The sequence below is a fragment of the Tasmannia lanceolata genome, unplaced genomic scaffold, assembly GCF_043159265.1.
Source record: "Tasmannia lanceolata isolate RefF3 unplaced genomic scaffold, GAP_Taslan_0.1 ptg000020l, whole genome shotgun sequence".
Classification (NCBI taxonomy): Eukaryota; Viridiplantae; Streptophyta; class Magnoliopsida; order Canellales; family Winteraceae; genus Tasmannia; species Tasmannia lanceolata.
In genome coordinates, this window is record NW_027518697.1 from 27,311,536 (window position 1) to 27,327,837 (window position 16,302).

A 16,302-nucleotide genomic window follows, 5' to 3' on the forward strand; every position below is an offset into this window, starting at 1 on the left:
GTTTTAACAACCCCAAAAACACCATAAAAGGAACCCAACAACCTTGCATCAAGTTCCCGCAAGAGTAGAAGAAGAAGAAACCCTTGGAGAGAGAAAACCCTTTTCTTGTAGAGAAAAGCCCTAAATCCCCTTCTTTATAATAATAACCCAACTAAAGATAAAACCCTCTTTAGTAGACTTTTTAATACATTCCAAAAATGCCCCTTCTTAAAGAAGATATTACCAAATGATTTTATATCACTAATCCAACAATCTTTACCTTGATAGAAAATCACCACTTGCCACTGCCAACATCACCAAACTCACCTTGGTATAATACCAAGAGAAGTCAAGCTCCACTCCAACTTCTCTCCTAAGATCGTCATTGTCAACATGTCCGCTAAGTTCTCCTTTGTTCCTACTTTTGAAACATGCACATTGCCTTCTTCAACAATTTGACAGACATAGTGATATCGAACCACAATAAGCTTTGTTCTCTTATGGAACACCGGATTCTTGTCTAAGCAAATAGCACCCATATTGTCTCACAACAACTCCATGGGTTGAGTGATCATACCGACTTCACCCATCTAACCATGAAGCCACACTGCTTCTTTGCAAGCTTCCGTCAAAGCCATGTACTCAGCTTCGGTAGTAGACAATGCAATTGTTGGTTGCAACTTTGACATCCAACTATTTGGACCATTTCTAAACCAGAATACATAACCCGTAGTAGATCTTCCTTTGTCCATATCATTAGCATAACTTGCATCAACAAAACCATGCAACAACTTCGAATCCTTTCCATATGTAATAGTATAAATACCAGTGCCTCTTAAGTAGCGAAGTACCCATTTGGCGGCCACCCTATGCGCTTTACCTAGATTAGCCATAAACAGGCTTGAAACCCCAACCGAATTAGCAATGCCCGGCCTAGTGCATACCATGAAAAACATCAAGCTCCCAACAAGACTAGCATATGGGACTCGATCAATTTTCTTCAGTTCCTCCTCCGATTTTGGGCATTGATCAGAACATAACTTAAAGTGAGCCGCTAATGGTGTCTTTACTGGTTTAGCCTTACTCATCCCAAATCTTTCAAGTACCTTTTCCACAAACATCTTTTTTGAAATCAACAAAGTTTCATTCTTCTTATCCATCATAATCTCCATTCCAAGAATATGAGTTACCGGTCTGAGATCTTTCATCTCAAATAAATTGCTTAATTGTGCCTTGAGCTCCTTAATCTTTGCCCACAGAAAGCATGTCATCCACATACAAGACTAACATCAAGAAAGTGCCATCTTCAAAGAACTTTAAGTAGGGACAATGATCGTAATAATTTCTCCGGTACCCAAGAGTCAGCATCAAAATATCAAACTTCTTGAACCATTGCCTTGATGCTTGCTTAAGCCCATATAAGGACTTCTTGGGTTTACTTACAAGCCTCTCCTTTTCCTTGTTCAATAAACCCTTGAGGTTGCTTCATGTACACTTCTTCCTCAAGATCCCCATGTAAAAATGCCGTCTTCACATCTATTTGCTCAAGTTTTAAATCATGCACGGCAATAAGTGCAAGTACAAACCAGTACAAACCGAATGGTTACCAACTTGACAACCGGTGCAAAGACTTCAAGAAAGTCAACTCCTTCCTTTTGCGCAAAACCCTTTCCAACTAACCTTGCCAGATACCCTTCGATTTTTCCATCAACCCATTTCTTGATTTTGTAAACCAATTTGCACCCAACCGCTTTTCGGCCTTTTGGTAACTCCACCAAATCCCATGTTTGGTTCTTGTGAAGAGCATGCATTTCTTCACCCATGGCTTCCTTCCAACTAAAAGACTCATCGCATTGAATGACCTTTTAATATGAATTAGGTTCCCCATCTTCGGTTATTAAAGCCTCCATTGTGCTAGGATCTACACAATCTCTAAGGCACCCCAGCAAACGAATTTCTCTTCTTGCGCGTTCCACTAATGATGATGGTACTTCAACAATTTCATCATTTCTACCATCATTTTCATTGGTGACATGTTCAATGGGAATAACATTTTCCGAACTAGGATGCCTTGGTTCAATTTCAAAATGCTCCACCTCATTTTGAACCCCTTCCTCCCCATTTTCCAAAATCTTGACAAGTACACGCGATTCATCAAAGTGGACTTCCTGGTTAATAATAGTCTTATGGAAAAGCGGGTCCCTTAAACGGTACCCTTTAACACCTTTGCTATAACCAACAAAGATATCTTTGACTTTGGATCTAATTTACTTATTTGACAACTAGGAATTAAAGAATATGCATCACATCCAAATCTCTTTATATCAAAATAATCACAAGGAGTTTCGGACCATACCTCTTGGGGTGTTTTCTCACCCAATGCCGCTGAAGGTGTTCGATTCACAAGATAGCATGCCGTTGATACAGCTTCGGCCCACAATCCTTGCTCTAAGCTAGCATTGCTCTACATAGTCCGAGCCCTTTCCATCATCATTCTATTCATGCGTTTCGCTATGCCATTTTGTTTAGGAGTATATACCGTTGTGTAATGCCGAACAATTCTTTCGTCATTGCAAAATTTAACAAACTCATTGGAGGCATATTCCGCTCCGTTATCCATCCTTAATACCTTGATGCATTTGCCCGTTGTCTTCTCCACCTCGGCCTTGAAGTTCTTGAAAGCCATAAACAGATCACCCTTGGACTTGAGCATTGTCACCCATATTTTTCTTGAGAAATCGTCAATGAAAGTAACAAAATACTTGGCACCACCATAAGACGCCTCCAAGAGACCATATACATCAGAATGTATTTAATCAAGAATACCTTTAATTATATGACTTGATGCCTTGAAGACCCGTCTATGTTGTTTCCCATAGACACAATGCTCACAAAATTCCTTTTCACCAAAGGTAAGCTTAGGGATAAGATCATCTTTCATCAAAATTTGCATGCCCCTTTCACTCATGTGGCCCAATCGTCTATGACATAACCGAACCGAAAACTCATCATTTTCCGCTACCATGTATGCATCATCGACCACCGTGCTTCCAAGCAACTTATACAAGTTTCCATCCCGGATGCCTTTCATAACAACCAAAGCACCCTTTGAAATTTTAAGAACTCCATCTTGCCCGGTAAATTTGTAGTCACTTGAATCCAAATCCGAAAGTGAAATCAAAATCTTCTTCAATTCTGGCACATGCCTAACATTATCAAATGTTCTCATCTTCCCATCAAATATCCTTAGTCGTACCATACCAAGTCCCACCGTCTTGCCTAACATTCCCCATCAAAATCGAACCACCGTCACATGGCTCATATGTATCAAACCATGACCGATGAGGACACATGTAGTGAATAACACCACTATCAATGATCCAATTTTGGTAAAAAATGGGATTGCTATTAGCCATAAACACTTCATCTTCAATAAACCCGGATGTGGACTCTTCAACTTGATTGGCTTCATTCTTAACTTCAACACCCTTTTCCTGGACCAAGTGAGAATCTTTTCCGAAGCCCTTCTTGTACCGGCAATCTTTCTTTTGGTGACCTTTCTTCCACAATTCCAACAAGCATCTTTGTCATACCGACCATTTGATTTTGATCGATACTTGGACTTGCTTCTTGAAGTCCCTTTTGATGAGCTACTATGCTCACTTGATCTTCCTCTTATCACAAGAGCTTCATTTCCACTTGACCCCAACTCTCCAATGTACCTTTTTCCGGAGTTCATCGGTAAGCAATACACTACACACATCAAAGAGAATCATCTTTGGAATAACTCAATGTTGTGACCAAGTTTTCATAACTATCCGGCAATGTAAACAACAATGTGACCGCCTTATCTTCATCATCCATCTTTACACCAATGCTTTCAAGTTGGCAAATGATGATGTTGAACGTATTCAAATGCTCGGATATATTTGTGCCTTCCTTCATTCTCAAATAATATAGCTTCATCTTTAAGAAAATTCGATTGGTGAGGGGCTTTCTTTGATATAAACTTTCCAACTTAGCCCATAAATCGGCGGTCGTCTTTTCTCCCGTAATGTTGAATAAAATTCATTCGCTAAACACAAGCGAATAGTAGACCTAGCCTTTAAGTCCAATTCCTCCCAATCGTCACTTGACATAGATTCTGGTTTCTTGTCTTTTCTAAGCAACGCCTTACGTTGTCCATTTTGGATTAACAAGTCATGGATTTTTAATTTCCACAACTCAAAATTCTTTTTCCCATCAAATTTCTCCACCTCAAACTGATGACTCGCCATCTTTTCAAAATTTGCCTATCACAAACAATTTCACAAACTCCTTGCCTGCAAAACCTAGATACCACTTGTTGGGATTTAATTAACAAGGTATGACTCAACCCTAAAAGTTCACCATTAGAAGGAGGGTGTCATTCCCCTATAACCCATCCCTATCACTTTACCGATGTGGGACTATTTGCTTTTGCGTAGAACCCCAACAGGTACCATGTCAGCAAAATGCCTTGTTGAATAGCATTGACAACCTAAGAGACTACCAGAGATGTCTTCGGGTTAATCGTTGCACGTTTGCTGATGTGTCACTCTTCTCCCCTTCCTATAAAATCCAAGTTGAAGTTCACAAAAAAGGTGGAATTTTGCTTGGATTTCTTGGGAGTAATGTTTTATTCTCTGTCACCTTTTTCTCTCCGCTCTCCATGTTGATAATGACACCCCATACCACTCCAAGGTGGACAACCAAACACTACCACTATATACGAAAAGGTTAGTTCCAAAGGAAATCCAATGCTTCTCTCTCTCTCTCTCACTAGTATCCGCCCTCATTTCTGTTTTTTTAGTTGAGTTGATTGACGGTGGTTTGATGAATAGTTTATCTTAGTACAGTTTTTACTTGGGGAAGAAGGCAGGCAAAAGGTTGAAATAGACGGCGGTTATTTAATGTAGAGAAGACTGACTAATGGCTAGAGTCCAAAGAGGAAAAAGAGGGGCTCCCTCTATCTGTCTGCTCTGCTCTACTCACTGTTATCCTCTTCATTTGGTCAAAACCAACTAAAGTTTTCACACGTCCCTTTGTCGGGTTTGTGTTTTATCTCTCCCTCAGCCCTCTTTTTCTCCTCCACTCACAAACCTCGTGTAACTGTAAAAAACCCAACACTGGTCAGTTTTTCCACTCCTCTTTATCTGACTTTAACAAAAGGACAGAAGAAAATAATACGAGCTGTAAGCTTGTAATTTAAGAAAGAGAGAAAAACACTTGAACAGAAACAAAGGTGGGTAAAAAAATTAGAGGGAAGAGGGGGAAATGAGAAAAAAAGAAGTGTGTTAGTTGGGTTTGTTTGTAAAGCAAAGGAGAGAGAGAATTTTTGCAATGTCACAAGATTCTCTAGAGATAAAGACGGTGGAGCAGTGGAAATGGTCTGAAATGCAGGGTCTCGAACTCGTCTCACCAGATTTTTCTTCCCAAACAAGACTCAGATTTAAGGAAGAAAATCCCAATCCCACAACAACTATAAGAGAAGAACCAGAACAACAACAAGTGGTTCAATCAAGACAAGTAGATATGGAAAGTACTACTTCTCAGCCTCAGCTTCCTAATGGAAACAGAGATGAAAAACCCAATTCAAACCTCCCTTCTACGCCTTTCTCAAGCCTCTTTCGATTCGCAGATCGCCTCGATTACCTTCTCATGGCCGTTGGATCGATCGGAGCATTCGTTCACGGCTGCTCGCTCCCTGTTTTCCTCCGATTCTTCGCCGATCTCGTCAATTCTTTTGGTTCCAACGCCAATAATCTCGATAAAATGACTCAAGAAGTTCTTAAGGTAGTACATACAAAACAAAAATTTATACAAATTTTCATTTTATTCAGAGTTTTCGAACAAAACCAACTATTCTTTTTTGCTTCTTCTCTGAATTTTGCAGTACGCATTCTACTTTCTGGTGGTGGGCGCGGCGATTTGGGCTTCTTCGTGGGCGGGTGAGTACAGACTACAGAGTACTCCACTTCTAACAAGATCCAATTCTTCTTTTTCTTCATTTGACACTGTTTATTCTTACTCTGTTGCTTCAAAATTAACAGAGTACCCTGCTTCTAACAAGACCAATTTCTTCTTTCTCTTCATTTTACACTGTTAATTCTTACTTTTTCGCAGCAAAATTTGCAGAGTACTCTGCTTCTAAGAAAACCCATTTCTTCTTTTTCTTCATTTGACACTGATAATTCTTACTTTTTGGCCGCGAAATTTACAGAGTACTCTGCTTTCAAGGCCCATTTCTTCTTTTCTTCATTTTACACTGTTTTTTCTTCTATTAAGACCTGTTTCCTCTTCTCTTAATTTTGCTCTGTTTTTCTCTGTTTTAACAAAACTTGCAGAAATTTCGTGCTGGATGTGGACCGGAGAACGGCAATCGACCAAGATGAGGATCAAATACTTAGAAGCTGCCCTAAACCAGGACATTCAGTACTTTGACACGGAGGTTCGCACGTCCGACGTAGTCTTTGCCATTAACAGCGATGCTGTAATGGTTCAAGACGCCATTAGTGAGAAGGTATTAGCTTCAAATCAATTCTCATTTGGCAATTGGGTTTTTTTTCTAACAGTCTCATCTCGCAGTTGGGAAATTTCATCCATTACATGGCGACATTTGTGTCTGGTTTCGTGGTGGGATTCACGGCAGTGTGGCAATTAGCCCTGGTCACACTCGGAGTCGTTCCACTCATCGCCATTATCGGAGCAATTCACACCACCACATTAGCAAAACTCTCATCCAAGAGCCAGACAGCTCTCTCTGAAGCTGGAAACATAGCAGAACAGGTAGAAAAAATACACAAGATTGTGATAAAAAGAAAAGTACAATTTTGACACTTTCCATGTATATAGTTCTGTTCTGCATCTCGGGTTCTCTAATTTCGTAATTTGTACTATAGACATTGGGGCAAATTTGGTGCTTTCCATGTATATATCTCTGTTCTGCTTCTGGGTTTTCCTAATTTCTTAATCTGGACTACAGGCATTGGCGCAAATTCGGATAGTTATGTCATTCGTAGGCGAATCGAGGGCATTACAGGCTTACTCATCGGCATTACAGGTTTCTCAGAGGATCGGTTACAAGACCGGATTCGCAAAGGGGATCGGATTGGGATCGACTTACTTCACGGTTTTTTGCTGTTACGCACTTTTGCTCTGGTATGGAGGATATCTTGTTAGACACCATTTCACAAATGGAGGACTTGCCATTTCCACCATGTTCTCAGTCATGATAGGAGGCCTGTAAGAATACTACTACCAATTTCAATTTTAATTACTTCGAAACGCTTTCTTTGTGCCACACTGCCCCAAGCTCTACCAATCACTGCTTCTCAGTTCTCCTGGAGTAACCATTTTCCCCAACTCCATCAAACTCCGTGAAGGAGCATTTTATTTTCTTTCTTGATTGAAATTCAATTTTAATTCCTTCGAAACAATTTCTTTGTACCACAATGCCTCAAGCTCTGCCAAACACTACCAGAATTATCATTTTCCCAAATTCCATGAACGAGCATTTTATTTTGTTGATTGAATTTTCTCTAATGTTGAAAACCCTCAATTCACAGGGCGTTGGGACAATCCGCTCCGAGCATGACTGCATTTGCGAAGGCAAAAGTAGCGGCCGCAAAGATCTTTCGTACTATCGATCACAAACCGAGGATTGATCGGAACAGTGAGTCGGGTCTCGAGTTAGATTCTGTTACTGGGCATGTTGAGCTGAGAAATGTCGAATTTTCGTACCCAGCAAGGCCCGATATTCGGATTCTATATGATTTTTCACTCAATGTGCCTGCTGGGAAGACCATAGCCTTGGTTGGGAGTAGTGGCTCTGGTAAGAGCACTGTGGTTTCCCTCATTGAAAGATTCTATGATCCAATTTCAGGTAATTAAGAGCTAAACTTATCCATTTATGGTAATTAACAGTTAAACACAACTAGAACTTTGTTGGGATTTTTGAAATTTTAGTATCTTACATGGAAGCTTTTGACATTTAAGCAAGGCAATTAGATGAATTCCCCTTTATTCTCATTTTCATTAAATGCATAGATAGATCATCAAACGATCCTTTTTAGTACTTTGGCTTTTTGGGTAAATAACTAGTAGATTACTTGAATTTCCATGCTTGTTCTCTTTAGAAACATATATTTCCTAAATGGGTGTGGGATTGAGTATAGAATACAAGAAACATCAATCAATGAAGTGGGTTTTAGAAAATCTTTACACATCTGTTATCTGGGTTATTTTCTCCATAATCCAGTCATGTAATTTGATTGATTCCTGAAATTGAAAGTGATGGGTTTAGTAGATTACTTGACTTGTTCCACTTAAGAAAACAAAAACTTCCCAGATGGGTGTGGATTGAATATAGAATAACATAATTGGGTTACATGAAATCTTTACAAATCTGTCATTTGGGTGTATTTGTCAAGTTCCACTGAAGAAAACAAAAACTTCCTAGATGGGTGTGGATTGAATATAGAATAACATAATTGGGTTTTATGAAATCTCTACAAATCTGTCATTTGGGTGTATTTATTACAACATCCATTTATGTAAATTGATTAATTTCTAAAACTGTAAGTGATGGGTTTTAGCAGATTACTTGACTTTCCATGCTTGTTCCACTTTAGAAAACAAAGACTTCCCAAATGGGTGTGGATTGAATATAGAATAACAGAAATGTCATTTATGAAATCTTTACAGATCTGTCATTTGGGTGTGTTTTCTACAACTCCAGTTATGTAAATTGATTGATTTTTGAAATCGGAAGTGATGGGTATTGTATGAACTGTTATTAGGGCAAGTACTACTTGATGGGCATGACATAAAGACTCTGAAATCTAGGTGGTTGAGGCAACAGATAGGATTGGTGAGCCAAGAGCCTGCTTTGTTTGCCACAACAATTAAAGAAAACATGCTCTTAGGTAGAGCAGATGCAAGCCAAGTTGAGATTGAAGAAGCTGCAAGAGTTGCAAATGCACATTCCTTCATCATTAAGCTCCCTGAAGGTTATGACACTCAGGTATTTTCATCCTCGTATATACTGACTTTGTGTGTATACACCTATTTTATACTTCTTTTGATATTCACACTCCTCTCTTTACTTTATGCTTTTCTTATTGGTTGGTAGAGTCCTCAACAAGCGATCAACTGCCAATCAGAGAAATTTAAAATAAAGATAACTTCTCCATGGTGATGAGCCAAGAATACTTGGCTAGAATGCAACAGATAGAGAATTGATATCTGTACTACCTTATTTAGATACTGACACTCCTCTCTCTACTTCACACTTTTTTGACTAGATGGTGATGGTTTAAGAATTATAACAGGATATAATAGACGATGAGAGGAGTGTAGATAAAAGGAAGGAGTGCTCTTGTAAAAGACTATTTTACCCTTGTGGTATGTTAATTTTCCTAAATAACACAGAGGCAAAATTGGGAAAAAAATTCGGAACCACGAGCCTAAACTCATGTAGTTTTGACTTTTGACTAGAAAATAAAAAACACCACAATTCAGTGGACCTAAACGCTTTCAAATCTCATCTTTTTATATCTGTAAATCGTTCGTTTGGTCAACAAACAGTAAGGTTACTTTTATTCAAACCCTGTTAGGGTTAGGGTTAGGGTTAGGGTTAAATAGTCAAAACAAAAAATGCTCCCACATGGGTTTTGGTCAAACATCAACGTCGCTCTATTCAAGAAAGGGAAATGATATTTCCACCCCCTATTCAGAAAAAAGACAAACAAAAGGGGGTGCAAATGTTGAGAAAGTGGGTGCAAATATCATTTCTTAGTACCTTTTGGGTCCCACCTGAGACCAATCTATACCGTCCATCTATAGGGCCCCACCTTGGATTGTTTATTTCACTCTTATCATACATCGTACGCTTAAGCGGTCCCCATCTTTGGTTCATTTGGATCGTTCATTAACCCAAAATCACACCAATTGGATGATCTTGACATTGAGTTGAATGTTTTTTTGGTCGAAAATACCAATTGTTTTAATTTTAGGGATGTCGGATTGTTGTATTTTGGGCCATTGGACATCCAACATAGGATCAATCATATGAATGGTATAAAGCAATAGAGTGGCCCGCTATGTAATAAAAGCCGTGTCCCTAGGGTTAGTTCGAAACTTTTGGATCGCCTAGAACGTTTGATCTCCCTTTTCTTTAGGCCCTGTTCCTTTAAGATTATGAAAACTGATTGTCAGTGCAAAACCGATTATTGGACTCAAATTGAAACGTAATTTTGTGTCCAATAATCGGTTTAGCACGCACAATCTTTAAGGCCCTGTTCGTTTAAGATTATGGCAACTGATTGTGAGTGCTAAATCGATTATTGGACTCAAATTTAAACCTAATTTTGAGTCCAATAATCTTAAACGAACAGGGCCTAAACAAACAGGGCCTTGGTTATGATTTCTATGCATAGGATTGTGCTTTGTGCTCTTGATTGAAATTTCTATCTTTTCTTTTTTTCATATTAATACACTGGTAGGGGTCCTGCTTAACCCCAGCTTGCCTATCTAAAAAGTAGAAGAAGAAGAAGAATCATGAAGAATCATCTTCCTCCTAATCAGGGCACCCTGACTGTTTCTTAGAGAGAGGACCTACTTGAATTATGTTACTTGCTTACCGTTGGATCAAGATCTCTTCTAAGTTCCTTTAATGGCATGGATCGATTATTTCAGGTCGGGGAGAGAGGGCTACAACTCTCCGGAGGGCAGAAGCAGAGGATAGCAATCGGCCGGGCAATGCTGAAGAATCCGGCGATTCTCCTGTTGGATGAGGCAACGAGCGCCCTAGATTCCGAATCGGAGAAGCTGGTGCAAGAAGCCCTAGACCGATTTATGATCGGGAGGACGACACTTGTGATCGCTCACCGCCTCTCCACAATTCGAAAGGCAGATCTCGTCGCTGTCCTCCAACAAGGAAGCGTCTCCGAGATTGGAACCCACGATGAGCTCCTCGCCAAAGGCGAAAATGGTGTATATGCTAAGCTCATACGAATGCAGGAAATGGCCCACGAAGCCGCTCTCAACAATGCAAGAAAGAGCAGTGCAAGGTGAGCATTCCCACTTCGGCAAAAAAAAAAGGGACGGGAAAAGTTCGAGTTTAATACGGTATTAGTTAAAAAAAAGCATAGTAAAGAAACAAAAACATAGAAAAAATGTGTTTAAAAGTTTTGTAATTTACAAAATATACCGGTGGTAAAGTTAGAAAGTTGGCCAATACAGCATCTTTAATTGGCTACTGGCTTTTTAAACGGAGTATTAAACAGCACACCAATAAAAAGCATTTTTTTAAAATGCCATTTAACAAGCGTTTTCCTAACTGTGGTTAGGACCACCACGCTGAAACCAGTCAGGTATGGCTACTGGCCTAACTAACAGATGATGGTCCTTACATGTCACGTGTATGTCCATCAAAGTGAATGAGTCATCACACACACACCCCCCACTAATTCGATGTATATGATTTAGAAGAAGCTCAATATGATAACCATATTTTACAAAATTCTCCGGAATAATTGAAAAGTTCTTGAAAGATTCCCAAGAATTGGAAAAATTCGATAAACTTGTAACTGTCTGAATTAAATGGGAAATTTCTGTTTTAAGTTTGAATATAATGTCTAGTCGATCAATAATTTGGCAAGGCTACCGATATTGGCACTATCATGTTTTGATAACTGCACAAACTCTGCTTTTATTTTATTATTTATACCACTTTCAAATGTTACTACAGTTCCCAAAAAGCTCTAAGAAGACTATTGAAATTAAAAAAAGCCGAGTTTGTGCAATTATTGAAACACGGTTGTGCGAATATCAGTAGCCTTTTCAAATTTTTATATATTTTTTTTGCAAATCTTGTGAGAAATTTAAAATTAGGGAAGTGATGTATCCTCCCCCTTTTTTCCTTGGGACAGCCACCTCTAGCATACCTACACTGCAGAAGGGCTGATTTTACTTTAAGGGTGGAGGGTTCAACGGGCCTGATTGCCACGTAGGCTGAATGTTGCTGTCCCATGTAAAGAAAATGGGCGAATTTATCATTAAAATTATTGCAAAAGACATCTGTTGCTAAAAATGAACTCAATTTCTTCTATATTATTTAGTTTTTCTTGTCAAATGATTAATATTTATTTTGTTCTACTTCTATAAAATGGCCTACATTCAAACTTGTAATAAATTATATACACGAATGACTGTCTTCCACATACACAGGACTGTAGAAAACACAAAAGACTCCTACGATTTTTCCACACAACATTTATAGTAACTACCCTAGAAGTCTACAAAGAGTTTCTATAAAACCATGCACATTGATTTTGATTTACAATTTCCAACACCCAGAACGGAGAACATAACCGGAAATAATAAGAATCAATCTACAAGCACGTACTAATTACATCTTCTCTTGCAGGCCTTCTAGTGCAAGAAATTCTGTTAGCTCGCCGATCATCGGCCGGAATTCCTCATACGGCCGATCACCATACTCACGCCGCCTCTCCGACTTCTCCACCTCAGATTTCAGTCTCTCACTCGACCCATCGAATCCAAATCACCGGCTTGAAAAACTCGCCTTCAAAGAACAAGCAAGCTCCTTCTGGCGGCTCGCAAAAATGAACTCCCCCGAATGGGTCTACGCCCTCATTGGATCCCTCGGCTCCGTTGTCTGTGGCTCTATAAGCGCCCTCTTTGCTTATGTCCTCAGTGCAGTTCTTAGTGTCTACTACAGCCAGGATCACGCCTACATGCGGAAAGTGATCGGAAGATACTGTTTTCTTTTGATCGGCGTTTCTTCGGCGGCTCTCTTATTTAACACACTCCAGCATTTGTTTTGGGATGTTGTGGGAGAGAATCTAACCAAACGGGTAAGGGAGAAAATGCTTGCCGCGGTGTTGAGGAACGAGGTGGCGTGGTTTGACCGAGAGGAGAATGAGAGTGCTCGGATCGCCACCCGATTGGCACTCGATGCCAATAATGTCCGGTCAGCGATTGGGGACCGGATATCGGTAATTATGCAGAATTCGGCGCTCATGCTGGTAGCTTGCACAGCTGGGTTTGTCTTGCAATGGCGCCTCGCCTTAGTCCTTGTCGCCGTTTTTCCCATCGTGGTTGCCGCAACTGTTTTGCAGGTATATTTTTGGGCTTATTTCAATTCTTTCGAGATTTTATATCATTTGTGGCTGTTTGAACCTGTATTTTAAAAAAGAACGGTACAGTAGTAGGATGATTGAAACCGTCCATTTGTTGGGCCACAAAGGAAATAGCTTGTTCCCTAAAATTCGTTGCCATAGGATATCCTAACCCTCCGATATATAGCGGGACTGTACATTATTGAAACTTCTATAGACAGGAGGAATAGGATCATCCTATGGAAATGATTTTATTTTTTGAGCACAACCTATTTTCGTTGTGCCCAACAAATGGACAGTCATACAGCCATAAACTGCAATAAGGGTTCGGTCATACAGCCACACTTCTCATTTCTTTGTATGCGCATTAGTGTATGAAAATACACCAAACATTCAGTGTATTTGTTGCCCCACTCCACGAGAGTCTAAACATGAATACTGCTTCATTAGGTGCGCCCATGGTTAGCAAAATTCTGTTTTAAACGGCCTTTTAAAAAAAAATAAAAAAAAAAAAATTCTTTAGTTTGCCATTTAGTACTCGGTTTAAGATTTTTACAGTAAAAAAAACTCCATTTTTTAGGCGAACGATTTAAACACGTTTAAAATGCAATTTGAACATATGAAACACTCTTTTTGGCCAACATCCCAACTTTACCCTAGCCATATTTTGTAAATGACAAAATTTTAAACTCATTTTTTTGTGTTTCGGTTTTATTGACTACGTTTTTTTACCAATGCCGTATTAAACTGCAATGTTTTCCATCGCATTTTTTTTTGCTGGTGCACCCACTTGCCATAGTGGGTTTTACCTTTGATAGTGATCGGCTGATATTACACTGAATGTTCGGTGTATAACTTCTACACCGGATCATTCCCCGTTGCTAATTATTTTGTGGTTAAGCAAAATTACATGTTTTTTGAGCAGAAAATGTTCATGACTGGCTTCTCCGGCGACTTAGAAGGCGCCCACGGCAAGGCAACTCAGCTCGCAAGCGAGGCCGTGTCCAACGTTCGAACCGTCACTGCCTTCAATTCGGAGGCGAAGATCGTCGGCCTCTTCACCGACAACCTCCAAATGCCTCTCCGGCGTTGCTTTTGGAAGGGCCAAATCGCTGGTAGTGGCTACGGCATTGCACAATTCCTTCTCTACGCCTCCTACGCCCTCGGCCTATGGTACGCCTCATGGCTAGTAAAACACGGAATTTCCGATTTCTCCAAGACAATCCGCGTCTTCATGGTCCTCATGGTCTCGGCCAACGGTGCCGCCGAGACCCTAACCCTAGCGCCCGATTTCATAAAAGGTGGTCGCGCCATGAAGTCCGTCTTTGACCTCCTCGACCGCCAGACCGAGATCGAGCCCGATGACCTAGATGCCACCCCGGCCCTGGAAAGTCTCCGTGGGGACGTGGAATTCAAACACGTGGACTTCTCTTACCCATCGCGCCCTGATGTCACTATTTTTCGGGACCTCACCCTCCGGGCTCGCGCCGGAAAAACACTAGCCTTAGTTGGGCCGAGCGGATGCGGAAAAAGCTCGGTGATCACCCTGGTGCAACGATTCTACGACCCGACTTCCGGACGGGTGCTCGTAGATGGTAAGGACATTCGAAAATACAACCTAAAGTTGCTAAGGCGACATATCGCTATGGTTCCACAAGAGCCTGTGCTCTTTGCGGCGACCATACATGATAATATCGCGTATGGTCGTGAGTCCGCGACCGAGGCCGAGGTCGCGGAGGCGGCCACATTGGCCAATGCTGATAAATTCATATCAGCATTGCCGGACGGGTATCGGACGTGGGTTGGAGAGAGGGGGGTGCAATTATCGGGCGGGCAAAGACAAAGGATCGCCATTGCGCGTGCACTTATCAAAAAGGCTTCTTTAATGTTACTCGACGAGGCCACAAGCGCTCTAGATGCTGAATCCGAGAGAAGCGTACAAGAAGCGCTTGAGCGTGCATCGTCCGGGCGTACAACAATTGTGGTCGCACATCGACTTTCTACGATCAGAAACGCGCATTTAATTGCGGTGATTGACGATGGGAAAGTGGCTGAGCAAGGGTCGCACTCGCACCTTTTGAACCACTATCCGGACGGGTGCTACGCGCGTATGATACAATTGCAGCGCTTCTCCCACGTGGGGATGGTTTCTGGTGCGGGCTCTTCCACACGTGGGAAAGAGGATGAGTGAGAGAGAGGTGAAGTGAGAGTTGAAATGACTGAAATAACCCTTGTTTTGTTCCCCTCTTTGGTTTTTGGATTGACAATAGGGGATATGCGATATACGATTGTTATACGTGTTCGTATTTGTCCTTTTTTATAATGACAAACGTATCCCTTGAATTAAAGGTCTGCTCCATATATACTTGGGACTATTTGGATGTATGGAAAATTTTCTTCCATGGAAAATAAATTTTTCACACTTTGGTAAACTCGTTTTTCTTGAAATTGTTTTCTTTAATCAAAATCCCAACTCTTCCCTATTTTAAAGGAAAGATGCAAACCTATTAGACCCTGAATTTTTTTGTGGAATATTATTTTCCATATATTTTTACCATGATATTTTACCTATATCCAAGCACCCTTTCGTATTAATTTACATGTTGGTGGCTCCTGTGTGTGAGAGAGAGAGCATACACTAAGTTGGGAGTTGCCTTGTTTGTGGCAACCAAATGCCAAGCAAAATCCCTAAGCCTCTCTAGCTTTTGTGCAACCAAATACAACACTGTTGGGAGTTGCATTGTTTCCCATGATATATTACCTAAGTAGGTGGGGGCTTATTTAATTCTTTGTTTAACCTGTGATGTAAAATCTCTTTCACCTACGACCAATGTGTAGGCCACTACATAGAGGTTCTCTTGTGTAAGGTGAGAGAGAAAGAGAGGTTTTCCTTGGTTTTCTCTTAGGTTGCTTTGTGTACGGTCTTGGTTAAGAAGGATAAGGGATGCGGTTTACGATTTTTTGATTTTTGAATTGATCGCACTGTAATCCATGTCTTTTCTTTTCTCATAATAGAAGATTGTGTTCTTGCCTGTGGACATAGGCATCTTGGACAAACCATCTAAAATCTCTGTGTGCACATCTTTTGGTTTGCTCATTTCTTTTTCTTTTTTTGAAAATTGACATTTTATTGAATAGTGGCTGGGACAAGTTGTCCCCT

The 16,302-nt window shown here is 40.4% G+C and overlaps 1 protein-coding gene across 1 annotated transcript; it reads left to right on the forward strand.

The window, feature by feature from the left end:
- The first annotated feature begins 5,240 nt into the window (after positions 1 to 5,240).
- ABCB1 (ATP binding cassette subfamily B1) lies at positions 5,241 to 15,490 on the forward strand. Its single transcript, XM_077363914.1, has 10 exons — positions 5,241 to 5,793; positions 5,894 to 5,948; positions 6,345 to 6,520; positions 6,586 to 6,786; positions 6,983 to 7,242; positions 7,566 to 7,882; positions 8,799 to 9,022; positions 10,696 to 11,069; positions 12,428 to 13,142; positions 14,068 to 15,490. Exons 1-10 carry the CDS (start codon positions 5,341 to 5,343, stop codon positions 15,331 to 15,333), a joined length of 4,041 nt encoding a protein of 1,346 aa, XP_077220029.1. The 5' UTR covers positions 5,241 to 5,340; the 3' UTR covers positions 15,334 to 15,490.
- The last annotated feature ends 812 nt before the right edge of the window (positions 15,491 to 16,302 follow it).

Bases quoted from the DNA above. Each gene is read 5' to 3' on its own strand.
- ABCB1 (XM_077363914.1), top strand. From the start codon at position 5,341: ATGTCACAAGATTCTCTAGAGATAAAGACGGTGGAGCAGTGGAAATGG. The intron at 5,794-5,893 runs GTAGTACATACA...TGAATTTTGCAG, and splicing joins TGACTCAAGAAGTTCTTAAG to TACGCATTCTACTTTCTGGT. The intron at 11,070-12,427 runs GTGAGCATTCCC...CTTCTCTTGCAG, and splicing joins GCAAGAAAGAGCAGTGCAAG to GCCTTCTAGTGCAAGAAATT.